This window comes from Antechinus flavipes, chromosome 4 (genome assembly GCF_016432865.1).
Source record: "Antechinus flavipes isolate AdamAnt ecotype Samford, QLD, Australia chromosome 4, AdamAnt_v2, whole genome shotgun sequence".
In the NCBI taxonomy this organism is placed as follows: Eukaryota; Metazoa; Chordata; class Mammalia; order Dasyuromorphia; family Dasyuridae; genus Antechinus; species Antechinus flavipes.
The window spans coordinates 474,681,629-474,708,785 of record NC_067401.1 but is presented as its reverse complement, the minus strand read 5'-3'; the positions used below and the strand labels follow the sequence as shown (position 1 = coordinate 474,708,785).

At 50.2% G+C, this 27,157-nt stretch overlaps 2 protein-coding genes across 8 annotated transcripts in view; one reads left to right on the top strand and one right to left on the bottom strand.

Moving 5' to 3' along the window:
• OSBPL9 (oxysterol binding protein like 9) overlaps window positions 1-20,672 on the top strand; it is a 134,849-nt gene extending 114,177 nt beyond the window's left edge. For all 6 annotated transcript variants that reach the window (XM_051999711.1, XM_051999708.1, XM_051999707.1 and 3 more), the window contains 15 exons: window positions 3,270-3,360; window positions 4,229-4,333; window positions 7,381-7,540; window positions 13,683-13,795; window positions 13,897-14,015; window positions 15,134-15,219; window positions 16,403-16,574; window positions 16,814-16,898; window positions 17,477-17,587; window positions 17,780-17,843; window positions 17,950-18,090; window positions 18,374-18,452; window positions 18,589-18,680; window positions 19,473-19,608; window positions 19,701-20,672. In XM_051999711.1, the coding sequence (XP_051855671.1) occupies window positions 3,270-3,360; window positions 4,229-4,333; window positions 7,381-7,540; window positions 13,683-13,795; window positions 13,897-14,015; window positions 15,134-15,219; window positions 16,403-16,574; window positions 16,814-16,898; window positions 17,477-17,587; window positions 17,780-17,843; window positions 17,950-18,090; window positions 18,374-18,452; window positions 18,589-18,680; window positions 19,473-19,608; window positions 19,701-19,775 (1,629 nt within the window). In that variant the 3' untranslated portion in view covers window positions 19,776-20,672. The remainder of the gene's footprint in view (window positions 1-3,269; window positions 3,361-4,228; window positions 4,334-7,380; window positions 7,541-13,682; window positions 13,796-13,896; window positions 14,016-15,133; window positions 15,220-16,402; window positions 16,575-16,813; window positions 16,899-17,476; window positions 17,588-17,779; window positions 17,844-17,949; window positions 18,091-18,373; window positions 18,453-18,588; window positions 18,681-19,472; window positions 19,609-19,700) is intronic.
• The window catches only part of NRDC (nardilysin convertase), a 63,437-nt gene continuing 56,938 nt past the window's right edge, over window positions 20,659-27,157 (bottom strand). For both annotated transcript variants that reach the window (XM_051999704.1, XM_051999703.1), the window contains 11 exons: window positions 25,942-26,069; window positions 25,542-25,704; window positions 25,116-25,147; window positions 24,816-24,954; window positions 24,246-24,293; window positions 24,073-24,125; window positions 23,861-23,944; window positions 23,154-23,244; window positions 22,902-23,018; window positions 21,246-21,335; window positions 20,659-21,154 (listed from right to left, as the gene is read on the bottom strand). In XM_051999704.1, coding sequence (XP_051855664.1) covers window positions 20,951-21,154; window positions 21,246-21,335; window positions 22,902-23,018; window positions 23,154-23,244; window positions 23,861-23,944; window positions 24,073-24,125; window positions 24,246-24,293; window positions 24,816-24,954; window positions 25,116-25,147; window positions 25,542-25,704; window positions 25,942-26,069 — 1,149 coding nt within the window. In that variant the 3' untranslated portion in view covers window positions 20,659-20,950. The remainder of the gene's footprint in view (window positions 21,155-21,245; window positions 21,336-22,901; window positions 23,019-23,153; window positions 23,245-23,860; window positions 23,945-24,072; window positions 24,126-24,245; window positions 24,294-24,815; window positions 24,955-25,115; window positions 25,148-25,541; window positions 25,705-25,941; window positions 26,070-27,157) is intronic.

Here is a 27,157-nt window from a genome sequence, read left to right as displayed (position 1 = left end):
GCAGTGGAAAGAGCTCTTGACTGGAATCAGAAAGACCTGTGTTCAAGAGCTGCTGCTGATACATGGTAGCTGTGATCCCATGAACACATCATTTAATGCCTTGGGCTCCAGGTGACTCTTTGAGACTGCGTAGAGACAGACTGGTCTCTATTTTGTGGAGGGCATTTCCCCATTGGGAGTTTTATATAAAATCACATGTCAGAGGACACTCTCCAGTAAAGGTAGGAACTGTAACAGCAAGTCACAGAGTTGGCAAGAGTGGAATGGTATGAGTTTTCTTGGGGGTGTTGGGGCTGTCAAATGCTCTTGTTTAAAACTTGAGATATCTTTGTATTTTTGTCTAAAACAGAATAACAAAAAAGAGTTATGGAGTATTTAATTCATTTTTTCATTTTGTTAAAAAAATTGTGATTACTTTGTATATGTAGAAATGTCTAATTAGAAGCATGTATCACTGCCTTCTATCATTGCCCCCCACTGTCTGAAAATCAAAGCCATGTCTTTTGTCTACCGCTATACACAATTATAATGGGCTTGTCTCTGTGTTTCTGCTTGCTCCTGAAGAAGGTATCGTGATAAGGGGGCTGAAGACAAGGAACTTTGGGCTGGTTTCCTAATAGCCCTTATTGCTAGGAGTTGAAGGTCAAGAAAAAGGGATTTCCACAGTCTCTGAGGATGTATCCAGCTAGGTAGAGCATTGATTTGTTGGCAAAAATCCCAAATCCTTGAACAGAATGAAACCAGGGGGAGGGGGAGGGAAGAAGGGGGGAGAGTAAATTTAGGATAAATAAAATGAAATCTGGCTGTTCAGATATTAGATATTCTGTTTATAAAGCTTATTACCTCCAAGTTGAAAATAAAAACTTTTCCCCAAATGATTTAGTGGTTGATAAAGGCGTAATATACCAAAGGGGGCCAGAAAATTTGGGAAGTTGATAGTGTGGGAACCATCAGATCCCCTCCATAAAACTATCCCTTGGTACCCCTTCTTTAGCAAAAGGGATACTGTGTTGAGTGAACCATACCCAGAACTACCCTAGGAATATAGGTGTCTGAGGAATGTACATATCTGGAATATGCTTTTTATTTATTTATTTTATTTATATTTATTTAATTTATTGAATATTTAATTTAATATTATTTTATTTATCCTTCTTCATGTTGAGAACATATTTAGGAACATCTAATGTTGACAAGCATATGTTCTCTTCACTCCAGTCCCTCTTCCGCAAAAGCAGGGATTTGTAACTTTGGGTTTATGGATAGATTCCAGGAGGGGGTGGCAATGCCATTGAACTTGGTTGGGAAAAGAATTGCATCTTTATTTCATTCAGTTTTGCTGGTTTTCTTTGTAATCATTTATATTTTGTTTTAGACATGTGGGTCTGAGAAAGGCTCTCTAGAGCTCCCTAGCAGCTGCCAAAGGGGTCCAGGACCCTAGCAAGAGAGTGGCACTCAGCTGGTCCCTCCATTTGACCAAGAAAAGTCTGGGTGCCTCTGTCTTCAGCTTTAGTCAAAATAAAGAGTTTTGTTTAGTTTGTTTTTTTTTTAATTCTTAGAGACAGGATTTGAAGAGCTCTATTTAAATTGTATTGATGAATAGAAACTAGTATTCTGGATTTTTCTGGCATTTTGAGAATCATTTCCCGGTAAGCTCTAATCTTCCTGGCTCTCTTTTCTTCCCCCAAGGGAAAAAAAAAATAAACCCCCTCAAATAAAGACAGGGAAAAGCATCTTAGTAGAGGGTTGCACATGTAACTTAGCACCCTTGTAGGCTTATATTTCCCCAAGGAGAGGGAAGTTACTGGGAAGAAGTTCCAGGAGCACCTGCCCATTCTCCCTCCCCTTCCCTCCACCTTATGACTTCCTCATCTTGTCATCGGGGGCTACACTCTTCCCCCCACACACACCCCCAGAGTAGAGCATCCTCCTGGGCCAGGGGAGCCTCCAATTGATTGTGGCCCTTGGAAAATCCTGGAAGAGCAGCTTCCTCACAGCTGCTGCGTGGGGGAAAAGATGGATGCAGACATCTCCTAGATGTAGTCATGTTCCTGGATGTGCACAGCGACAGTGCCCCAGTCATGGCAGGAGAGATGCATAAAGAAATTGGATTGCTCCAGAGACCAGTGGCCCAGTGCAGGGATGCTCCTGCAGGACTAGGTCTGAGGACAGGCGGAAGTTCAAGTCTACCTTAGAGACTTGCTGACTCTGACCCTGGGCAAGCCAGTTTATTGCTGTCTCCCTCAGCTTCCTCATCTGTAAAATGAGAATGGGAACTCCTCCCGGTCTCCCAGGAAAATAGGGACTTTTTTATCCATCATAGTTTGGAATGAGATGTCCCAAGTCCGAGGAGCTTGAATGTCAGTAATTTCAAAGCAGAACACGGAACACTGTAGAAATGCAAGGAGTTGGTTTTATGAGGACTTGGGTGTTTATTTAAATTAGCCCCGCCGGCCACAACAAGGAGCTTTTCTCTAAGAAGTTGGGGTTTTGCTTTTTGGGGAAGTTGGTGTTTTTTTTTTTTTTTCTTAAGAAATAACCATTCAATTCTATAATGATGTAAAATACAAGAGATAAAAATTAAAAATAATAATAATCATGGGGGGGAAATGGCACCAGTAGAACTTCAAAGATCCCAAAGCAAGAGGGAAGCCTTTAGGATCCAGTCTGGATTGATTTTGGCTTGCTAAACTGGTTGATTTTTAAAGATATAATCTTTGTAGACTATATACATTTATTTCTTGTCCCTCCTGAAACTTAGAAAAACGTGTCTTTTTTCTTCATTTCAGAGATTCATGTCTTTTGCTCTTCATGTAGAATTGCCTTCTGCAGCTTACACTGTACGTCCAATAGGATGTTAGGAACCAAGTGTGAATCAGTCCAGATGCACTAATTAGCTATAGCTGTAGATTAAGGCAAGAAAGTATTAGTTGTGAATGATGCTGCAGCAGAGTACCTAGAGACCTTGGGATGTATTTAGAGGCAGTATCTCTTTAAATGTCCCAAACCCTTTTCTATGTGATTTTGATTCCCTTTGTCTGAGTATATTGATTAGTGATCCCTCCTTCCTTTCTCCCTTTACTATGCTTTCCTTAAGTATAACAATTGCTTGGGCCTCTGTGTGGAAAAGGGTTTCATTTCTTCTTTGCTCTCTTGTAAACTTGTATCTGTGTAGCTGACCTTAGCATCTTTGGGGATATTTCTTACGTGGGAAAGGGACATTATGGGCAATATATGGTTAATCAAAAATGACTGTTTGTTTATCTCAGAGTACCATCAACCCTGTAGATGCAATATATCAGCCCAATCCCTTGGAGCCAGTGATCAGCACAATGCCTACCCAGACTGTCTTACCTACAGGTACCGTATTTGGCAAAGGTTCAAGGGCATCCATTAGAGAACCTGGTTTTGTATTTCTGTTACATAGGAAGCTAGCACAAGCTCACTCTTACCCAGATAGAAAAGATTGGGGTGGGGGGGTTAAATTGCATTTGATTTACGGCTTTTGAAGGAGGCTGGGTCCAGAGGAGGGCAAGGACAGCTAGCAGGTCCATTTTCCAAGTCAGAGTGGTTGAGCTCACAGTTAGCTATTTAATCAGAATTTTACTGCCAAGCATCCTTTTGCCAAGCAGAAGTAATGGAAGGGGAAGAGAGTGCCCTATCTTCAAAGGTCATTCAGAGAGGGCCCTGGCTGCTGTACAAGATACCTGGAGTGATTGTTATTGAGCAGAAACCTAAGACTGAGGCGGGATGATGGCTCATTATCAGGCATTAGCCTGGGTTTAGGGAAGTAGTAGCCCCACCCAGCAAGTTGTGAATATGGGATGAGGAGGGAAGCAGAAGAGGAAGATTTCAAGCTGCCCACACCTTTCCATGACACGGTTGCCAGAAACTGATCTTTCTGGGATAGACGTTTTTAAAATTGTCTGAAATCCAAAAGAAGGGTGCTCCTTGACGTTTACAAAGCCTTAAGAGGTTATTCTGTGAATTGTCATCTTTAGAGATTTAAAAAACAAAAAAACAGCCAACATAATGAATACTGTGCCCCAAGCTTATCAAGAGCCGGTCTTGGGGGAGTAGCAGTCTTCCTAGAAGAGGACCTGAATGTTGACCTGCCATTCACAGACCCCAGTTTGAAAGCGCTGTGTGTATGTGTGTGTGTATGTGACTTTTTTTTTTTTTTAATCATCCTGTTTTCTCCCTTGTTTCACTTGTCCAAATTTCTCAGAATCTGACCCATCGTGTAAATCAGAGCCACGTCCATCCTCCCTACCTGTTGGACCTGGAGTCACTGCTTTGGGACATCCTCAGACCCCAACACCCAACAGCACAGGTACAGAAGGGTTTAACCTGTATCTTTCCATTTCATGTCTTTCTTCCAATTCATTTCTTTGTCTTCGCTAGAGAAAGGAGGAAGGGAAATTTGTTGTCATGGCTGACCCTCTGAGAGTTTTTCAATTGTGCCACTTTCACCCAAGACATTTGAATAGTTGAAATTGATCATTGTACTTGAACCCCCAAACTTTATTTAATTATAATTTAATTGCAATTTTTGCAATCTTTCTGGATGTGGCTTGGTGTGGTCATCTTAGGGGAATCCCCTAACATTGTGATTATAGTATTTTTCTTCATTTTCTTCATCTTGGTTATTTTCCGGGATGTTTTGGTTTGTTTTTTTTTACTGAAATAAGAATTCCAATTTTTAATGGCTTTTTTAAAGTGCTGAAGAGCAACTTGTGGTTACTTTCACTTCTGAGGCTTTGCCCTGAGCTTTCTCCATTTTTTTGTGGACTCGTTTTTCCTTTGACTTTCAGAATTTTATTCTATAGGATTTCAGATTGATTTTAGGTTTAATGTGAGTTATCCTACTTTCCTGGAGCAAATGTTTCACTGTTGGGCCTCTACAGTCTAAGCCTGAGGGAAGAAGCCTGAAGCTTCCTCCTCATTCACCCCCATTGATTTGTCGTTTGCCGAGGCTGCATTGATGACTCTCCTCAGTAAGAACAACCTGGATTGCCAGCTCTAGGCATCCGCTTGCTCAGCTTGGTTTCCCTGTGTCACAGTGCACACAGTTGTCCTCTAAATTTCAGAAAGAAAAAAAACCCTGGGCATGAAAAGCTCAAGGAAATCCTTACAGATAATTTAAAGCATGAAGGAGGAGGAATCTTTTGTGGCCTCTTTGTTATGGATAATATTTATGTAGATTTGTTTTTTCAAGACTGTTAATGATATTAAGTTGACATCTCAAATCAGTTTCTATATTTTGAAAGAGGAACTAGTCAAGATTTTGCATTCAGCAGGCTTGAGTTTCAGGTTTAAATGACAAGAAGCATGTAGATTGCTTTCATTTCTTGACATGAATTCATCTTGGTGTACATTATTTCAGTTTGTCGTGTGGTTTGGCTTTATTTCTAAAAGAGAAAAAGACAAATTTCCAGTAGATTAAGTTAAAGAAATATATTGATAATAGATAATCAGTAAAGCATTGATCCCAACTTCTGAGTTCTTAATTGAATAAATACAAATTATTGTCTCCTGTGTCTCGGGTCTCATGCTAAGTACATTTCAGTTAAGTGAGTTAAGAGAGATTGTGAGAGCTTTTCATTCATCAAACAAGTATTTGTTAAATGTATAAGGTGTGCTAGGCTTGCGGAGACTTCTCAGTGTTGTGTAATTAGATTTCCACTGGCAAACTTTTCTGCATAGATGGACAGGTTGGCTCTTTTGCTATCTGCATCATGGGAAGGAGGGATCTTCCAAGTCATTGAACTCATAGGTCCATTGGAATTGAGCTTGTCTGCCAGGCATTGAGCTACAAAGACAGAAAGAGAATCATCTCTTGCCGTTGTGGTTTCCTGGACTTCTACTCCTTCATTTTGCTCCCTCCTTCTCTTTCCTTTTGCCTCTCTTAGCACTCCCCCAACCCACAAACAAAACAACCCACTGCATGACAGTTAAGAAAATAGTTTTCCCTTCATTTAAAACATATGAGGAATATCATTAGCAAACAAAAGGGAAAATTCAAATCAGTCAATTTGAATCAGAGTCACTTGACATTTCAGGTGCTTGGGCACTTATTTTTGCCTATAATAAATAATTCCATGATTTTAAGGTTCTCTCTAGCTTGTCCTTTGGAAAGAAAGATTCCTTAGAGCTCTATTGACAAAGGACCTTTTAGTTCTGACCTCCTGTGGTTCACTTTTGAGATGGAATTTCAATTGCTGACCTATGTTTCATGGGACTTGTGATTTTAAAGTTTTAAGAATGTCCTCATGGCTGTGGCCCTAAGAAATGACTTTACTGAAGCTTGAGGTGCTTGGCTAGTGGCCACGACCTTTCCCCTTTGGTATGAAGTGCTGTGGCCCAAGGCAGCTCATGCAGTAGTTGTTTTCTGGGCCTTTATGGTGGAGCCCCAGCCTGTGGGCCTGAGTGGTATATGAAATGTTCTGATCCCACTCTCCAGAGTCCCAGTGGCAGAGCCCCGCCCGGGCTTCAGAAATGTGCAGATGCCTGGGAACTAACTGCCTTGCTTCCTTAGTCCTGCTGAGAGCTCCCCAAGAAAGAAAAATAGAAAACACTGCTTAGGGAATGACTGTGATCGTCACAACTTTGAGAGGTGGAGGCTTCCTTCTGACCTGTCCCCTGGTTACTCTGGTTTGGGGCCTGACCAATACTAGCTTCAGTGTTTCCATCTTCTTATACCTCATTCCTTCCATAGGTGGTGGCTTCGAATTGTGGCTGAAGATGGGGTGGGGTTTTATGGTGGTTGCTTGTGTTTGGCTTTTTTGTATATCTGTGTTTGCTCGGGGTCAGGAACTATTTATCATTTGTGGGGAACTCTGTCTTGCACATAAGTAAAGTCTCTTAATGAGTAGGCTGAGAGATCTTCATGTGATTAATAAATATGTTATTCTCAATTTAATCCTCAGTTTTAAGTTGCATAGTGTCTGACAGAGAACTCCCATTTTGCATTTCTTTTGGGAAAACTTGGCTCCTTTTTTAATCATTTAAAACTGTATGAAATGAAAGCTGGAATTCTCTGGTACGCTTAAGACAGTGAATTTCCACTTGCCTTCTTGGAATATAATTGAATTGAATGATCTGTTTTCCCATGACTGAAAAAGGAAATAATCTTTGATTTTTTTTTTTTTTTTTTCCTGAGGTGGGGTGGGTGGAGTATTTCAGTGACACCATTGTGAACTGTGCTGTGAGCTGCAGAGGAGAAGCTCTGGTCTTTTCTTACTAATTTTGTTTACTCTTTTCTTTGCCCAGTATCAAAGCTGTTTGATTTTGAGTGCAATTCAATCAAATTCTACTCTTTTCGTAATTTACCCAAATCTTTCCCAACTTTTTCCTAACTTAGTATTTTTTACTCTCTAGGAAGTGGGCATTCAGCACCTAGCAGCAGTCTGACATCTCCAAGCCATGTCAACTTGTCTCCAAACACAGTTCCAGAGTTTTCTTATTCTAGTAGTGAAGATGAATTCTATGATGCTGATGAATTCCATCAAAGCAGCTCATCCCCAAAACGCTTCATAGAGTAAGTAAAAGTGGAAAGGAGATGATCTTGAAGTAGTTGGGGAGTTTTTGGGACAGCTCTCCAGTTTGTTGGAAAATGGAGTGAAACACTTTAGTCTCAGCTGATTTAATCCTGCAGCAGCAGTGTCAGTTTAGTAACCAAAGTAATGCAGATTATAGAAGAAAGGCCACCTTGAGATGAGGTTTGAAAGGAATTAGGGTTTCTCAAAGCTCAGCCCTTGGCTGCTGATGTCATGGATCCTGAACATTGGTACACCTTCTTAGCAAGGGCCTCACACACCCTCTTCCATTTCCTCTTCACAATTGTGCAAGGCAAGGAGGAAGTGCTTGGGGTCATATTTTCATTTTGCAGATGTGGAAGTTCCAAATGATGCCCAAGGTCACAAAGGAAATCACTATCATGGGTAACAGATCTATGTCTTTCTAGCTTCAAGCCCAACTTCTGTTCATTATGTCCCATTGCCTTTACTGGTGTCATGAAGAGGAAGTGGAAGTCTTCTGCTCAGCCTCAGAGAGCAAAACTAAATGGAAGGGGAGTTACAGAAAGCTTTGCATTTGGAAAAACTTTCCAAACAATTAAGAGTTGCCCAGGAATAGCTTAGAATATTTTGATAAGGAAGTAACTGGCTTAATGGGAGAACTTAAAGGGGAAGGCCAAGCTGCTGAATGTTGGTAGTTGTGGGAGGGTCTGGACTGGATGGCCTCTGGGGGTGACCCTAGGATTATTTTCTCAGAAAGACTTCCTCTGTTAAATGACAACTAATAATCTTCAGTTTTTCAGATAATCTTGAAAACTGACATTGATCATATTAAAAATTATGTAAATTCCTGCTTGCTGTACTTGGCATTTTCTGGAAAACAGATGAGCAGATCTTGTGTCCGACCATAGCCCTCTGGCTAGAGAGCCAATTCTCAAAAGATTGTTGTTTCATGTTGCCTGCTCATCAGTAATGTTGATAGAATGTTGATATTTCAAAGAAAGACCTTTGTTTCCAAGGAGAACTGTAGGTCACTTGCACTTTCTAAGTTATTCCCCTCCCATTTTCTTCCTCTTATTCAACTCTAAGCCCAACTCATTCATTGTGTTGTCTCTCCTAAGAATACTCATTAATAGATTGATTGGCTTTTAGGTCACCTACCCAGATAAGTATAGGTCAAAACAAACAGGGCAAAGCATATTGTTCATCCATTTGACCTTTTCTTTGAGTATGGTCAGAACATAGCTCTAAAGAGCAATTACAGATCTCTTCAAGAGATTTCCATGTTCTGGATCTAGATATACAATCAATATAGTGTCATCTGCAAATGTGGCCAGCTATGACCTTTGGTGAGCAGACATCTCCCTGTTTTATGTCTTCCAAGGAATCCGGGTGGAATGATTATAATGTATTACTGGGAAACTCCTCCTGGGAAGAGAGCCTTAATTCTTGCCTTTTCACTGGTTTGGGAAGGAGGGGAAATGTAGAACTGGAAATGAAACATTATCTTGAATAATAGAAGAGCATCTTTTGAGGCAGTGTTTTGCTTTATTAGAGCAAATAGTCCAGGAAGTGGGAATTGTAGTAGATAAGTACTAAGCACAATGGTAGTTTGTATCCTTTGCACCCGGCTTCCTTTGACTGTATCCTGCTTTAAAGTCCATGGACCTGTCTTAGAAGGTCACTTTGAAATGCATCAAGTAAAAGACCTAGGATCAGAGGAAGCCCAGTCTTTGAAAAAAGAATCAATAAACTGTTGAGCCAGAACTTGAAACAAGGTGTTAACTCAATGGAATTGATAGAAACAATGCTTTACACCTTTGAGAGTTCACACATTGGCTCACACATTGGAGTTCACAAGTCAGGAGATATCCAAGTTTACACTTCCCACAATCCCACTCTCAGAGGAGGAGTCAACCTTTAAGAGTTACACCTTTAAGAGATCCTATATAAGAAGCTCTTAGGTTCAGCGAGAGTCAGTTGGAGATATTGGAAGCCAGGAGTCAGAGTTGAGCTAGAGGTAGAAGCTGGAAGAACTAAAAGACAAGCTGCAAAAACTCTTGGAACCAAGGAAGGAGATAGGCCTCTAAGAAAACTAACCAGGCTATTTTGGAAGAGACAATAAAGAACTACTTTAACAACTGCTGCATTTGGAGTGATTATTACTTGGAACTGAAACTAAGGCTGCCTCCAGAAAACCTCCCCAAGAAACCTGTTCCCAGAGAGAACCATCATATTTTAGAAAAAAGAAGAACATTACAAAAAACTATTTTGAAAGCCAGTCCACAGAGCCTCAGTTGAGAGCCTGCATGCTATCTCTTTGAGTCAGCTGGATAGAGATAACAATGGAGCTCCCTCCTGCCAAGTGTGGGGAGCGTAGTGTTGTTGTAAATGAAACAACATTTCATAGTGTTTGCTTGGTCATTTTTATTTTCAATATTAATAAGTTCTGAGACTTTTTGAACATTTTTGGCATCTCTTTTCCCTCCTTATACTTTGTATCTTGCTCCCAAACTGACTGATTTTCTTTTCTTTTAAAAATTTTGTGTTATCAGGAAACACTTCGTTAACACTTACAAACACTTCAACAATGGGGAAGAGAAAGTATTAGAAATCAAAGTGGGGTTTGTTTTCTTTTGCTTCTTTAATAAATGTACACTTTCCATTCCATACATGAACCTCATATTCTGACATCCCAGATGACTGGTTGTCTAGCCTCTTCCCAAGGATCTCCAAGGAGAGAGAGCCCACATTCCTTTTCAAGGTAGCCCATTCCCCTTGGAGACATTTGTGATTTTGAGAGAAGCTCATTTTCTCTCAGCAGCTTCCTGCCCTCCAGGTTCTACCTTCTGAGGCCCTGGAGAACATGGTGGTCCTTTCTTCACATGAGGACCCTTTAGATACTAAAGTTAGCTATCATTGCTCCCTAAGGTCTTCTCTTTTTCAGGATAAACATGGCTCAATTCCTTCAGCCCATCCTTAAAGGCCAGTTACCTTCCTCTAATTTAGAACTTAGCTTAATAATGTCCTCCCTGATCTGCTTAGCATCGGTCTGCTTGTCGTCCTTTGGACCTATGGCCCCTTTCCCTCTGACCACGATCTCTCCACTACCACTGTCAGTGTCTGCCCAGCATCTGCTAGTTCTTTGAGTTATCTGGACTGGGCTCCCTTGTGTCCATCAAGGCTGCTCCTTTGACCTCAGGTCTCCGTTTCTGTTAGGTGCAAGAAGGTCCTTCTCTGACAGTAAAAGGAAAAATGAGCTAGAGAGGAAGCACAACTCTGGGGATCTTTTCCCAAAGAAGTGTGGTCATGTTCTTTATATTCATCTTGTATTACTTTGTCTTGAATTGACCTTCAAAGTTCCATCTATATCCACATTGACCTCTTCAGACCAAGCTAGTTTTTTCCCCCTGATTGAAGTTATTTCCTAAGCTAACCACAGTCCAGAGCGCTCTGGATGAAGCATGTTGTCCACTTCCAGAGACCGCCAATGGACTCTGGCAGCGCCACGGCATGTGGTCATTGGTTTTGTTTGATCATATCGTTTTTCTTGATTTCTCAAAGAGAAGAAGAGGTGGAAGGGAGAGAATCCAACCTTGAAAATAAAATAAAATGGAATGTTTTTTAAAAGGAAATTATTTCCCTTTGTGTTTTCTGAATTTTATCCCATCCCTCTTGGGCTAATCACCCTGAAGCATTTTAGCCCCTGAGAACTCACTTGTCTTTCCTGTGAACTCATTGCAATCAGGTTTTTCTAAGTATGGGGTCCTTGTTGGACTCTTCCCTGTCTCACGGGCTTCACTCAAAGGTAAGGCACAGAAGGCAGGTCAGAACAAAAAGGAAGCAGCTTGTTACCAAACCTGGTCCAGAAGCTTGATCTGATAACAGCCAACAGCCAGAGCAGGTGATCATCTTGACTTGTCTTAGCAACACTGTCATCCTTGAAGCAAAGGAAAATTGTGTTTGGAATCTGATTTTCACTAACAAGGGGGCCACTCCCCTAGGTCTTCATCTTTTTTTTTTAATTTGTTGTTATCTTCCTTAGGATTCTTGGCCTTTTGCTCTTCCAGATGAAGTTTGATCTTTTGACCAGATATCTAAAATAAAGCCTTAGTCATTGTGTTAATACAGCACCAATTCTGGAAATCCATTTAAGTTATATCCTAATCTGGCTTCCTTTTTTCGCTTTCTCCTTTAGTGTTATTTCTATCTCCCTTGAAGCTCCTGTAATATTTTAAAAATACATTTTCACTGATAATCTTGACTTTTTTTATATTTTCTGGTTTCCCCCTGTTTATGCCTATACTTGCGTTCCCCAGAGAGCCATCTCTTACAGTAAAAAATAAAAAATAAAAAGTGAAATCAAAAAGACCAGCTGATAAATTTTTTAAAAACCCTGATGTTATTTGTAATATTCCACACTTGTGGACCCCCTTCCCCATATAACTCTGTGAAGCAATGGAAAGCACCATCTATTTTTTTAGGGCTCCCCTTATCCTTGAACTTTGCATCATTTATTTTCAGTTGTGAACCCCTTATGCCATCACTGATAAGTGATGCTTCACTCTTGACATGAAGGTCCCTTGGGAGACCCACCAGTCTATTTGGCTTTATAAATGGATGTGTCTGTATCTATGCACTTCACCTTCTCTCTCCCTCCATCGGGGGCCTCCTCATCTCTGCCCAACCTTTTCCTCCATTTGATGTGAAGTTACTAGAGGGCAACACTTTGCACAATGCCTGGCATATAGTAGGCACTTTATAAACTTTCTCCAACTGTGCTTTGTGGCATTTTTGCAATCTGTCAGACTGGAGGGTGGGGGGAAGGAGGGAGTAGGTAAAGGTTCTTGGCCCTGTGACTTTGGCGCTTTTTCTCTTGACTTCTGGTCTGCCTGAACATAGATTCCTCATTACAAGCTGGCTCATGCCAGAAATCTTCTAAGCTTTTGTCATTTACTCCCCCACTTCTCCCCAGAAAACCAGATTCATTTATTTTTCTAGCAAATTTGTTTATTTTAATGCACATTACTTTATGAATCATATTGGAAGAGAAAAATTGGAGCAAAAGGGAGAAACCATGGGAGAGAGGGAAACGAAAACAGAAAAAAGAAGTGATCATAGCCTGTGTTGCTGTAGTCAGTCTCCTTAGTTCTTTTTTCTGGATGCAGATGGCATTTTCTGTGCAAAGTCTATTGGGATTGCTTTGAATCGCTGAGAAAGAACCAAGTCTTTAATAGTTGATCATTGCACGTTACTGTTACTGTTACTCTGCACAATGTATTCCTGGTTCTGCTTATTTCGCTCAATGTGAGTTTATGTAAATCTTTCCAGGCCTTTCTATAATCAGCTTGCTTTTCATTTTTTAATGAACAAGAATATTCCATTACTTTCATGTACCACAGCTTGTTCACTCATCCCCCAACTGATGGGCATCCGTTCCTGTTCCAGTTCTTTGCTACCACAAAAAGTTTTTTGGAAGCAGTTGATTTAAAATAGTTTTCTATATTGTAAGAGCCCCAAGTCACTTGGCATTTTCTTAGTTGGCAGAGGTAGGTGATTTTTCCTGTGATCCGTCGAAATGTTTAGAAATATTGATCACCAACTTTACTGCTCCTCAGGTATTTAGATAAAGGTGTGGGAATACTTGATTGTCATCACCAAAGAGATAATGGGAAGTTAAAAACATTTTTGCACAAATATAGTCCAAAATAAGGTGTGATCACCAGCAGGCCTGAAGTGGACCGTCTGTCTTCGCAGACTGTGGGATGTCGGCCCATCTGTAGTCAGTTGCTTTGTGTGCGAAACATGATTTAGGATTTGAAAATCTAAGAGCTTCATAAAGCTAGAATTGTGGTTTCATTTCACTTCTTTTCCCTAGTCCCCGTGATTTGCTCTGACGATTATGACGCCAGCAAAGCCGGCCGATGCCATGTGCGAAGACTTGTCTCTGTCCCTCTGCATGTGCGGGGTCTGCTAAGGCCCTCACTTGGGAAGTTGAGTTTGGCCATGGCCGGCCGCTCGATTAAGCTTTCTTCGAGCCCTCGGGAGCTTTGTACAATGTGAAGTGCAGTAAACCCTGCCCTAGGGGGTCCAGCCTGAGTCAGGCCTAGTTCTCTGGGATCTGAATAGGCAGCAGCTCCCTAAAAACAGCTTGTTATCTTTCAGTTCCTCAGGATCAGCCTCCGTCTTGACCCACAGCAGTTCAGGGAACAGTTTAAAGCGCCCTGACACCACGGAGTCCCTCATTTCCTCCATATCCAATGGGATGAGCGACGCGGGTGAGTGACCCCCGACTGCGGGGTGGCCGCAGGGACACCATGGGAGCGCTGGGCTGTGGGCCCCGGTTTTGGACGGTCAGTGAGTGCGGTTTGCTTTTCAGACCTGTTTGACTGCCATGATGACCGCGATGATGACGGGGAGGCCGGCTCCGTGGAGGAGCATAAGAGCGTCATCATGCATCTCTTGTCCCAGGTCAGGCTGGGAATGGACCTTACCAAGGTGAGCCCGGGGCCCTGAGCGCTGCAGCATCCCCTGGTAGGGAACAGTGGTCTGGCTTTGGATCGTGGCTGTTTGGGAGGCTGGGCAATACTGAGTAGTGCGTGCCCTGCATGGAGGGGAGGGGGGAATGGGATAGGACAGAACGTAACGAGTATCAGAAAGTACTGATTGACAGAGGAAAGAAAGGAAGCATCAGACCCACTTCCGGGGGCTTTGCAGTTTTAGTGGCAGAAAGGTATACATGGCTGGAATTGGGCAAAGGAAGAAAGGAAAGTGGGATGGAGGAGAGACTCTGGCCAGGCTAAGGTAGCTCCGGGCAGCCTGGCCTCCGGGGCAGCTGAGCCCAAGTCCTCAGCTCAGATTCATCTGGACTGCCTGGCATAGCCTTTGGTGTTGTCATCCACTCGTCACAATCAGTTATGAAGTGCTTAGTGTTTGAGCCCTTGGGGAATTCACATTTTGTGGGGAGTCAGCCTAGGAGCCCCTGCGGATTTACATTATGACAGATGCCCTGGGAGTAGAAGGTTCTGGCTGACAGGACCGCACTGGCTGTGGGTTGTGCTGAGAAGGATCTCTCCTAGAAGTGGGGGGAGGTTTGAGCTGAGTTTTGAATCTAGGAAGCAAGGGCGGGCCTTCCAGGCCTGGGGACAGCTAGCAGACCCTGAACTCAGGGCCCCTAGATGGTCACACTTCCTCAGGACCTCCTGGATAGTCTCCTGCCCCCACCCCAAATCACTGCTTAGTGAACGACGGCTGCTTCAGACCCAAGAAACCCCCCGGCCATCAGCCCCAGTGCCTCCATGGGGTCACTTGTGAGACCCAGGGCCCAGGAAAGTGTTCTGTGCGTCAGTGGCAGAGCCCGTCTTCCTCCCGCCTCCCCATGCCGAGCCCCGGCTGCCGTGTGGTCTCTGACCTGGTCAGCAGCTGTTTGTAGGCTCATGGCCCCTCACTCGCCAGCCATGGTGGAGGAACTTTTTTTTCTCCTTGATATAAGCCCCGACCATTACACAGTTTGGGGGAGGGGGGAGTGCGTGTGTGAGACAGAGGCAGATAGAGAAAGGGAGGAGAGAGACGAGGAGGGGGAGAGCGGGGTGACTGACATTCTGTGTCTCCCTCAGGTGGTTCTCCCAACGTTCATTCTTGAAAGAAGGTCCCTTTTGGAAATGTATGCAGACTTTTTTGCGCACCCAGATTTGTTTGTGAGGTGGGTCACGACGCTCGCTAAGTCTTTCCCGTCTTTAGCGGGGAGGGGGTGGGAAGAAAGCGGTCTATTGGGCACCAAGTGGGCACCAGGGCCTTGTGCCAGTGTCCTCCCGTTTGCTCAGGGCCCTGAAGGCTCAGCCCAGAGCCAGAGAGGCTTTGAGCTTCAGTCCTCGGACCCGCGTGAGCCCAGCACATCACTTCTCCCGCCTGCCTCAGGTCCGTCTGTCAGACAGGCTGGAAAAAGTCCCGGTTGGGACAGGGCTGAAAGACACCCAGGGGGCGCAGTGGGGGCGGGGCACGCCCGCGGTCCCAGGGGTCTTGTCTCTGAGCTGTGAGATCAGCCATGGCTCTGCAGCGGGGCGCCCTCTCGTGGCCCCAGGCCATGTCAGCATGTTTTTGTCCCCTTTTCTGGCTACACTGGACTTGGCATGAACGCTGGCATTCGCTCCCCGGGCCTGGAGCCCCGCGGCTCTTGGTGATCAGTCTTGTGAAAGCTCAGCCAGGGTCCGAGGGGATGGCGCTGGCCGCAGCCGGCCCAAGGCAGCGTTCTCCCAGGAAAAGGCGCCAGGGCCAACCTCCCCTCAGAGGTCACCCTCCCAGGGGGCCCCTCCCCCTTCTTTAGTCCCTAAACATGAGAGCTCCTGAATCCCCACTGGGCGCCCCCAGGCCCCAGCACATGTTCTGGGTCATCCCCTGGTGGTCAGTCACATGGGTCCCAACCTGTGGGCCTGCCTCAGCCCAGGCCCCGCCCACCTCCTCCCTCTCCACCAGCCCCTCCCATTTTCCAGTCCTTGGAGCAGGTCTCCGTGTTGGTGACGGACCTTTCCCAGCTTGTGGGGGGCTTTCCTCCTCTCTGGGCACTCGGCCAGCTTGATGGCGTGGCCCCCAGGACGGTGTCGGGGCCTCCGGGCTGTGCTGCTGATTCTCAGAGCTGAGCAGCCCCGGTGCTAGGCTCGGCCTTCGCTGGCCTTGGCCTTGGGGGCTGTTCCACATGGAGGGTCCCGTGTGGGCCGTGGCTGCTGCGCATCCAGAGGGTTGGGAGGGGAGTTGTGGATTCCCAAAGCCGGGCTGAGGCCACCTGTGGGACACGAGGCCTGGGAGCCCGGTGCTCCTGGGGCCTCGCAGCGCGGCCCTCCCTCGGAGGGGGCGCCGCCGACCACTGACGTCCCCCTTTCTCCTTTCAGCATCAGTGACCAGAAGGACCCGAAGGACCGAATGGTACAGGTCGTAAGATGGTACCTTTCTGCCTTCCATGCAGGAAGGAAAGGGTCAGTGGCTAAAAAGCCGTACAACCCCATTTTGGGCGAGATCTTTCAGTGCCACTGGACGCTGCCCATGGAAAATGAAGAGAACGCGGTGAGTGGCCCAAGACTCCGGGGCCTGCAGAGCCCCAGGCCAGTGGTCACCGAGCAGGGCCCAAGCCGGGACTTCTGGCCTGCACAGTGGGAAGGTTCCCGGTTCCCTGCCTCCCCAGGGGCTCACCAAGGCACTATCTCCCCCTCCTCGGGGTCCAGCTGAAGCCTTGGGGGGGGGGGGTGAAAATGAGCTCACAGTGAGGTGGTGACGGCCTCGGGTCTTTGTGCTTCTCTTGGCAGGAGCCCATGTCTGAAGGCCCCGTGCCCTGGGGTTCCAAAAACTGCGTGACATTTGTGGCGGAACAGGTCTCCCATCACCCGCCCAGTAAGTGGCAGCTGGGACCTTCCGGGGGTCAGAAGAGTTCTTCCCGTGGCCATGTTGAGCCGGCCTCAGGTGGTCACAGCCCTTGCAGGAGGCGTTGTCGGCACCCCTTGGCATGGGAGTAGGTGGAGGGGCCTTTGGTCAGGGGCAGCAGCACTTCCCAAACGCGTTCCCCATTCTTCCTCATCCCCACCTCTGCTCCTTGGTGGGGTTCCCCCCGTTCCTGGTCCCAGTGGTGGCAGAACAAGGGCTAATCTCGTTTTCCTTGCCTGTGCGGGGGCTGGCACACTGGGGTCAGCGGCGTGCCAAGCACAGCCCGCCCTGGGGCTCCTTAGTGGGCCAGGACAGTGAATCTGCCCTGATCCCAACTGCTGCAGAGGTGGCCGCCTGGCCGGGCCTCCACCCATAGCCAGGAGGGGGCAGAAATCAGGGCCAGGGCGGGCACCAGGGGCTGCTGGCTTAATTCTGGAGATAAACCGCCCACAGGCCAGGCCGTCCGTCTCTGACCCGGGGTCCCTGTGGCCGGCCTGGGCGGCCTTTTGGCCAGCGTGGCGAGGCTCAGCGCCCGTCTCTGTTCTCAGTTTCAGCTTTTTATGCCGAGTGCTTTAACAAGCGCATCCAGTTCAACGCCCATATCTGGACCAAGTCCAAGTTCTTGGGGATGTCCATTGGCGTGCACAACATCGGACAAGGTGAGGGCGGGGCTGCCACAGCCAGGCTGTCCTGAGGCCGTGGTGGCGTTTGGGGCAGATGGGACCTTGCGGCCTTTGCTCTGTACCCCGTCCTGCCCCAGGAGGCGGGCAGCAGCACTCCGCTTTGGGACATGTCTGTGGGCGCAGGACCCGGTGCCCGCCTCATTGTGCTCTCTGGCCTTCTCCCCACAGGTTGTGTCTCTTGTCTCGATTATGATGAGCATTATATCCTCACTTTTCCCAATGGCTACGGAAGGCAAGTAAAGCGGCTTCCTGTCTCCCTCCTTTCCCCCCCAGCCAAGCCCCCCCACCCTTCCCCTCCGGCGCCCACACGCCTCCTGAGCCCCTTTTGGCTTTTGCAGGTCTATTCTCACAGTGCCCTGGGTGGAGCTGGGAGGAGAATGCACCATCAACTGCTCCAAGACCGGCTACAGCGCCAACATCGTCTTCCACACAAAGCCCTTCTACGGGGGCAAGAAGCACCGAATCACGGCGGAAATCTTGTAGGTATCTCTCCTGGCCCTGGCGGCGGGCACTGTCTGCCCCAGGGCATCCCCCGCCACCGGTACGGCCTCCAAGGGCCACAGCTGTGCCCTCCTTAGAGGGGAAGGAACTGAGACCTAGCCAAGGTCTCAAGTAACTTGGGCAGGGGAGCCTCTGAGCCTTCTGACCCCTCACCCCTCGAGGGCACACTCCCCCGCTGACCCCGTCCCTCACCCGCCCTACCGTGCGGCTCCTGCTGACCGAGCTCCGGCCACTGACCAGGCCCATGTCTTTGCTCTTCAGCCCCCCGAATGACAAGAAGTCCTTTTGCTCGATCGAGGGCGAATGGAACGGTGTCATGTATGCCAAGTTTGCAACAGGGGTAAAGTACCCAGCACTCTTTGTTTCCCCCGTGATTTCCCACAGAGAAGCTGGGGCCCGGGAGCCTCCCCCACTGTGGGGGGAGGGGGGAGGGTTGTGGATGTGGGCCCGGGCCCAGCAGAGTCTCTGTCCCCCAGGAAAATAACGTCTTCATTGATACCAAGAAGATGCCTATCATCAAGAAAAAAGTCAGGAAGCTGGAAGACCAGAATGAGTACGAGTCACGCTGGTAAGGAGGCTGCTGCCCCCAGGGGATGCAAGGGCCGAGGCGGGGAGAGGGGAGACAGGAGAGAGGAGTCCCTGCTCCTGCAAGGAAGGGTTATCCCCCCCGCCGGGGGCTTTGCGGCCTAGCTGTCAGTCAGGAAAAGCCTGAGTGACCCTGAGTGACCTCCCGAGGTGGGCAGTGTGGCCAGGCCTTGAAGGCTACAGGGGGCCCAGCCCCCTACTCTCTATGAAAGCACTCCCATGATCCCCCTGGGTGCCAGCTCTGCTAGAAAGCACCCTCAGGGCAGCAGATGGATGTGTTCTCCCTGGGGGCCCCGGCCCTGGGATCCTTGGGCACAAAGAAGCCTCGCCACCCACCAGGGAGGGAAGCCCAGCTTGGGTGCAGATATGGGCTGGGACCAGCCAGGCTGCCAGCCCTCTCAGAAGGCCCATTGCTTGGCTCCCAGCCACCACCAGGAGCCTGAGCCCCAAGAGACACTTTAGGAGGAAGAAACTGGGGGCCATCTCCGGGGGGACAGAGCCCGGGTTCAGCTTGGGGTCCCATTATTGGTAAATGTGGGAGGCTGCCTGAAAATCTGGGACATTAGGACGTTAGGCAGGCCCTGCCCGCCTTCTAAGGAACAGGCCAGAGTGGGGGTGGGGGTGGCCATGGAAACTTCAGGTTAGCCAGAGCGGCCAGAGGAATCGGGTGGGGTGCGCAGCCCCCCCCCCCCCCCAAGCCACGCAGCAGCACCTTGATGGCTGCGGGAGGGGGGCTCAGCGGGCGGGCTTCACAGCAGCGGCTCCGTCTCTTTAGCCTCTGGAAGGACGTCACTTACAACCTGAAGATCCGAGACATCGACGCGGCCACGGAGGCCAAGCACAGGCTGGAAGAGCGGCAGAGAGCCGAGGCGCGCGAGAGGAAGGAGAAGGACGTCCAGTGGGAGACCAGGGTGCGCCCCAGCTGCTCCGGGGCAGGGGAGGGGGGGGGGGGCTGGGGGCCAGGGCCCAGAGCAGCTCTGAAGTCCTTCCCTTGTTCTTGTAGTTATTCCACGAAGATGGAGAGTGTTGGGTGTACGACGAGCCATTACTGAAGCGACTTGGGGCCGCCAAACACTGACAGCGCGCTCAAGGAGCTGCGGCGTGCTGGTGCCGCCCGGCCGGCCCGAGTTCTCCCGACACCCCCGAGCAGCGGGGGGCTTGTGGGGGGAGCGCCCCCTTCTCTTTGCAGTGGTTCCTATCTCAGGGATACTGGACTTACTGATGCAGGTGAACAATTAAAGCAGGACACGGTTCCTTCACTCTCGGTGGCGGTCACTAGAGCTTGACTTGGGTTGGACAGATCTGTTCTAGATCCGGGGCTCGAGCTGCGTGCGCGTGGACGTGCACGCGCGCCTGGGGACGGACTCTAGTGCCGCTGCCAAGGTACAGGTCTGAGTCTGGGCTTCTAGCTATATATACATGTTATACACACACACACACACACACACACAGCCACACCCCCATATCTAAACCGACGGATGGACGGAAATCTTCACTTGACATCTGTAAATAGATTCCTTTGGACAGACGGACGGACGGACGGACACTTTATTAGCAAACTCGCCAATCAAATGTTGCAGCATTTGATTCTCAAAGTTGCTGGATTTTTATTTTTCAATTGAACTCCTGAATTCTAGCTAACCCTTAGCTAGCTACTCTAGTTCCACTGTGGGCGGCATCTTAAGGCTTCATAAAGTAATTTTCCAAACCTTTTTGTGTTTTTTTTTTTCTTTGAACTCAGTCGGCCAGAGATGGACTTGACCGGCCCCAAAATAAGTTGTAGGTTAAGCCCAGTCAAATGGGTCGGTTCCCCTTGTCCTTGTTAAGGTAGAGTGGGAATTCTGCTGATGGTGCAGCTAAGACCCAGCTGCCGGCTTCGCTGGGGGCTTGTGGGAATCGCCTCCCCCCCATGAGAAGGTATAATTATGGTTTTTTTTTAAATGAACACCAATTAAAGGTAATACAGAAACACAAAGGGCTGTCTTTATTTAAAATCTTTTTTGAAAACATCATTGTTCCATCGGCCCTAGACTCTTCGCGCTCTCCAGAGAAACTTTACAAGTGAACGGGGCTGGGGAGAAGACCCCCGTCGGGGTCCCCCGGGTTACAAGTGTACCCCCCTTGGGGTCTGTTAGTCTCGATTCAATCAAAAGCCATGATGTAGCACGCGTTCTCCGGCAGCGGAAGACTCCGTGGGGGCGGGGTGCTGTCAGACATACAAATACACACTGCTCAGGCCAAAGAGACTGCAGTTTATTTGACTATTTTATGATAGGGGAGAAGGTTAAGCGTCGACGTGAAAGCCCTGATATCAGTAATGGGGATAGTTGCATCTGCCAGCAGAGGAGAGGTCGGCAAGTAGGTCAGCTGCGCCACCTCGTCGTACGAGGAGTTGGAGGGTTCACACGTGGCAGAAGGGTCCTCGTCTTCCGTCTCATATTTGCCGTAGCCGACAACCTGCAAGGGAGCGGGCGCCGGTGAGGATGCGGGCTCGGCTCCCCCGAGTTCTCCCAAAAGAAAGATGGGAAGTGGGGGCCCCTGTACTCACGTGTACACTGACTATTTTGCTGCCATTTCCTCTATGAGACTTGAACCAGTTCACCAGGTCTACTTTGGAGAAAGACTTGAGAGCTTGAATCTTCAAAAGAAAAACCAAATATGAGGATCTGTGCACCCTTTGAAAGTGAACAGGCCACCTGGCGCACAGGGCTGAACTCGGGGTCTTGAGGCAACCAAGGTCAAAGGGAAGTAGTGGAGGAAGTGAAAACAGCCAGCCTTGGCAGGAGTTGGGGGAGCGGTCTGGGAGAGGAGCCTCACTCTGGAGGTGAGAGTGAGTGCCGGGCCTGTGCAGTGAGGGAATCCAGGCAATTAGCTGAGAGCCTGGAGGGGAGCTGAGAATCATGGGAGTTGAGGTGGCCCGATGCTCCCAACTTTCCCTACAGTGTAGCCTTTTTCAGAAATGGGTCATGGGGGTGGCCAAGGCCTCCTCTCCAAGAGACTCCAGAACATAAGAGAGTGATTGGCTCAACCATGGGCGGGGTGCAACTCCTCGGGATCACCATTTCCTGCCCTTCTATCCCACAAAGAAGTTCTCCTCCCAGACATCCATGCACCTCTAACGGTCACCACACCCTCCTTCGGCTGGCGTCTCCAATCTCAGCCGAGCCCTGACACTCCCCTAACTGGTTTCATTTGCCTCCAGCTGTAATAAGAACCATTGGAGACAATGCAGCAACAGAAATAATGACTGGACATTTGGCTAAGGAAAATGCCAATGAGGTTTGCAAGAGAATTATATGGGGACTAGACAAAAATAAAAATGCTCCTTTGGAGGAGATCATAAGACGCTGTGCCAAGAGAAGGTCCTCCTTGGCAAAAGAATTCTACAGAAACTCATCGATGTTTTCAGTGCGGAAAAGTTGGACATCTAAGAGCCCAATGTAGATACAGGGATACAATGAGAAGACAGGGTGAGAAAAAAAACCCAAAACACCTCCAAGGCCACGTTTCACCCTAAGTGGTTTGGGGAATCCCCTGTACCCACCCCCACCCCCACTGTCAATTGCCACTAAGCTATCCTGGGAAAAGCAGTCCCAACCAAGCTGCTTCCAGCCCGGGTATTTCTCAGGGCTCTCCAGAGAGATCCCATGCCCTTCCCTCCATGACGCCCGGTGGCCTCTAGTCGAGGCCTTTCCTGCATTGTGGATCCCAAAGCGTTCCACTAAATCCAGACCCAAGGAGTCCTCTGCCCCAAACAGAACTCGCCTCATCCCCTGACTGAGCTGCTCTATTTGGGCCATCCCCTTCCTCAGTTCCCAGTCCCATCTGTGGACATGGACAGGCAGCCAGCAGTTGGCCTCGGGCCAGAGCTCAGGAACCCCTCCTCCCTGAGCACGGCCCTCCACATCTGCTCAGCATTTCAAGTCCTCGCTAACCTGGCTTCCAGAGGTTTTGCACAAGTGCCCACGTTCTGGCCACGCCGGGCTAGCCCCTGGCACAGTCCCCCTGCCCCTTGGAGCCTTGGCTCAGGCCACCCACCCCCCACCCCGCCATGAGGGGCCCTTCGGAACCCCTCCTGCACTTGGCACCGGAGGCCGCGGGGTCTGGCTCGTCTCCATCCTCTGGGGCTGTTGTCCCAGAGCTACTCAGCCTAGTCCAGGGCCTAATGAACCCGCCAATCCGAGTGAGGCTCCAGCCTCCCTACCTCGTGGGCCAGGCGGTCAAAGAGGTACTGCTGGGTGGCCACCTCGTTCCAGTTGCGGTCCACCTCCTCCCCGAGGTGCGTGTCTTCACACTCCTTCAGCTTGATAAGAGCCACGACCTAGGGCGGCGAGCGGCGGCCCCTGAGCAGGGTGCACTGGGGAGCCCTCCCTTCCCCCCCTGCCCTCTCCCAGGTCACCAGATGCCTTATTCAGGAGTGTTGGGGGGGGCGGGGGGGTCCCACCAGGCCCGTTACCTGAGTATGAAAAGCATCTTCGGTTAAGTTCTCCATCCTTTCTTCAAAAGAAGAAAGAAATTCTTCTATTTTCTTATCGACAACTTCAGAGCTGAAAATCCATTTTAAAAGCCACCTCAGGCCTGGGCAGTTGGAGCCAGAGGGGACCCGGGTCCGGTAGAAATGGACTCAAGTCGGGTTCCCACCCTGCCCCCCACCCCACCCCAGACCTCGACAGGTCATTTCCGGCGCCTCAGTTTAGTGCCTGTGACAGGAAGGGCCGGACTTGGGGGCCTCGGTGCCCCTCATTTCTCAATTGAAGAAGCAAATTCCAAAGCCAGCCGGCAGGCCTTCCTCACTGTCACTCCAAACTCAGCACCTTCCAACTGGCCCCAAGGCCGTCCCTTCCCCATCAAGACCAAGATTCCCCAAAATCTCAGGAAATGCCCAAGGAAGAAAGGGGGGATTTTCCTGAAGGCTCCTGAGGGGCGGGTCACCTCCCATGCGGGTCAGGAGCGAGAGCCAGCCCCTGGACAGCCTCCCTGGGCTACTCCTGCCCACTCAGACCCTCCTGTGCCTCCTCTCTCATTTGGGAAGCAGAAAAGCTTTTTTCCAGGTAAGGAAGCAGGTTCCGAGAAGGGGGGCCATGGGCAAAAGTCCTGGGCAGAGGCTCATGGGGCCGACCGCCACCAGTCCAGGAACAGCGGGAAGCCCAGGCCCACACTTACTTGAACTTGGTAGCCTGAGTCCCCACGGTGACAGAGAAGCCCAAAATCCCCGACGTGTTCCTGCAGGTTGGATAGACGTGATACCTGCCCCGAGGGGAGGCCATGGTCAGGGCCTCTGCCTCTGCTGCCCACAGGTAGCCCAATGTCCTGCCGCACCCTTGGCTCCCTGAGAGACCCCTCCCCAATCTCTCTGCTGGGGCCCTTCCACTCACCCCAGAGTCTGCTTGGTCCGAAGGAAGTCAAAACAAGGCTCTTCCATGTGCATCTGCAATCCAACAAGGAGGCCTCAGGCCTTGCACTGGGCCCCCCTCCTCCCCAGCCCTAGGGGTCCTTCTCCCTCCCACAACCTCCCTGGCAGTTCCCCCCCACCCCAGCCCACACTCACCACCAGCAGCTCCATAAGGGTGTACTCCTTCAGGCTCCGGGCACCTGACTGAAAAGAGACGCGGGTTAGAATATAGGCGAGCGGCTCAGGGCCGGCTAACGGGGGGGTCCTCTGCCGGGCCCCGTAGGAGACAAAGAATCCTGGGATGAGGCTGGGGGCCTCCTGCCACGACTGCCCCCCAACATCCCCTCCTGCTGCCCCAGGTCCCCTCTGGGCCGGGCTGCCAAAGAACAAGCGGGTCAGAGGAGCAAGGAGAGCCACGGGCCGATGTGGGTCCTCCTCCCTGGCCAGTGGGCCCCTGTCTCTCTCCCTAGGAGGCCGGAAAGGAAACCGGCAATGGCTGCAGGAAGAGACTGGGGAGGCAGCCCCGAGCCTGCACACCTCTGACCGGGCCTGGCGCCTCCATCTCTCCAGGGAGAGCATTGATGTGAGGTGATGGTCCTGGTCCCTGAGCCCATCATGGGGCAGCTCCCGCTCCAGGCCAAGGCCCCCACCCCCTCACTCTGGGCTGTGGCCCCGGGCAAGTCAGCAAGGCCAGAGTCACCCCCAGGGACGCCTACGGAGACAGACCTGGTAGTAAACAGTGACTTCTGAGTTGGCGTCCCCTTTGTTGAGGGCTTTCACTTTGCACAGGTGATGGGCGCCGGGCAACTCAACCACGCGGAACTGGACGGGAATCTCCTTTTCCAGGGGCTTGAAATCCAGCTTGCTGGAGGGAAACACGGCCAGTGAGGCCGGGCCCGGCAACCGGCCCATCCCTGCCCGCCCAGAGGCTGCGGGCTGAGCCCCATGTGGCCCCCGGGCCCCTCCCACGAGCCCCTTCATGCCCATGGTTTCCCAAGAAGAGAGGCTCCAGCACCAGATACTCACTCAACCACATACTTCAGGAAGTCCATGGACTCCTGGGGGAGAAAGGATAAATACTTGGTAGCCGCCCCTTCCCAGCAGCCCCCTCGGACTTCACCAGTCTTGGCTCCTGCCACGGGAGGTATCGGGTCCACCAGCATCCCCACCAGCCACCCTGCTCTGCCATGGGCCACTAACAAAGGGGATGGGGGTCCCATCTCCAGGAACTTCTGGGTGTTTTATGGCAGGGCCCTAGAGCATCCCCGTGAGCCACAGGACAGCCCTGGGCCAGGCTGGGCTCTTAGGGAGCCCGGGGGGCAGACAGACTCTGTGAAGGCACTGAGGGCACAATCCAGAAGGGGGAGAAGACAAGACATATCTCAGGGTCTGGAAGGTGGGAAGGCCCGAGCAGGGCAGGAGAAGGCTGGGCCAGGCCGGGGCCGCTCGCACCTTGCTCGTGAAGTTCCCCTGCACCAGGCCCTCCACGAAGAGCTGGGACTTGAACTCCTTCACGAAGTTGAGTAGGGCCTCAATGGTGAAGCCCTGAAGGAGGGCCTGGTACTTGTCGATCATGGACCACCGAGAGTATTCCAGGATCAAGAGCCGCACGTCTCTGGAGGGAAGACAAAGGAATCAGAGGGATGACACTGCGCGGCCCTTGGGCAACGAGCCTGGCCCTGACTCGGGGGGCGCATCTGAGGGAGGTGGGGACACTTTGGATCATCTCGCCGATGCTGCCTAAGCTGATCGGAGATGGGTGGATCGGGGAGCCAAGGGGGTCAGGGACCGGGGGGTAGGGGTCGGGGGAGGGGGGTCAGGCTGTCACACCCGACCCTGAGGTGGCGCTCACTTGGCCAGCGTCTCCGGCTTAATGAGGATGTTGAAGTAAGTCTTCTTTAGCTGCTCTGTGATCATCCCAAAGACGGCGGGCGTGGAATCAAAGTCAGCCAAGTAGTCAATGATGAGCTGAAACAGCAGCTGAAAGGGACAGAGAGAGCACAGGATAGCCAGAGCCCGGCCCCCAGGGCGTCCAGGCCCAAAGCGACAGGCCGCCCAGCCGGCCACAAGGCCCCTCTCCCCGGGGAACCCCAAAAGAAGCCAAGGGGGACTCCGTCCTTCTGCTCAGAGCTCGTCCTTCTCAAGCTGCCTTGTCTCCGCTTCCTCCCAGGTTTGCTTCAGAATTGGGGGGAGGGCAGGCAGGGCAAGGCCTACTTGTCAGCATTCTCAGCATCCCCAGGCCTGGCATACAGCAGGTGCTTAAGGCTTGTTGAATTCAAGTGGCTCGCTCAAGAACACAAGTGAATGTGGGCCTCGGGTCTCCTGACTAACCCGGTGCCATTTCTGCCCCAGGCTCCTCCATAAAGAAGGCGCCCTGAAGTCCACAAAGTTCTCGACGACAGGACCAGAACTTTCACCCGGGTTGTCTGCTTTGGTTTTTCCCTAAGACAACACCTCACACAAACTGCGTCCTCTCAGCTCGCCCTCCTTGGGCCCCGGCCTCCCCCCAGAACCTGCTCAGACCCTGCGTCACTCCAGCACTTTTCCCTCCGCTAACATTCTCTGTCTGTCCCGCCTCGGTCCGCATCCGATTCCTTGTAGTGTCTCCCATTAGACTGTGAGTTTCTTGAGGGCAGGAGCACGTTGCCTGGCACAGAGTGGGAGCTTCACCCAAGGCGATGACCCTGTGTCCCGCTTCCCTCCCTCCGCTGCCTGTGGATGATGCTTCCTGTCTTTGCTGCGGGCAGTCACCAGCCCTGCTCTCTCCTGGCTCCCCACCACCTGCTCCTCTGGTTTCCTCTGCACTGAGCGCCGTCCCCAGCTCCTAATGGGCCCCTTCTCCTTTAGGCCCCTTTCCCAAGCTCCCACGTTTCTAACTGCCCGCCCGGGCACTAGTGGGCCCCCCAGCTTTTCGTCCTTGCGTCCCCGGCGCCGAGCACAGAGCTTTTCAGAGCAGACCCCGAAAGCACCTCGAGCTCCCCGGGAGGTGGGCTAACAACGGCCAAGGTGTCCGCCCGCCCTCAGTGAATCCTACAGTGCTCGGTCAGTGTGGGCGCAGCTCCTGCTGG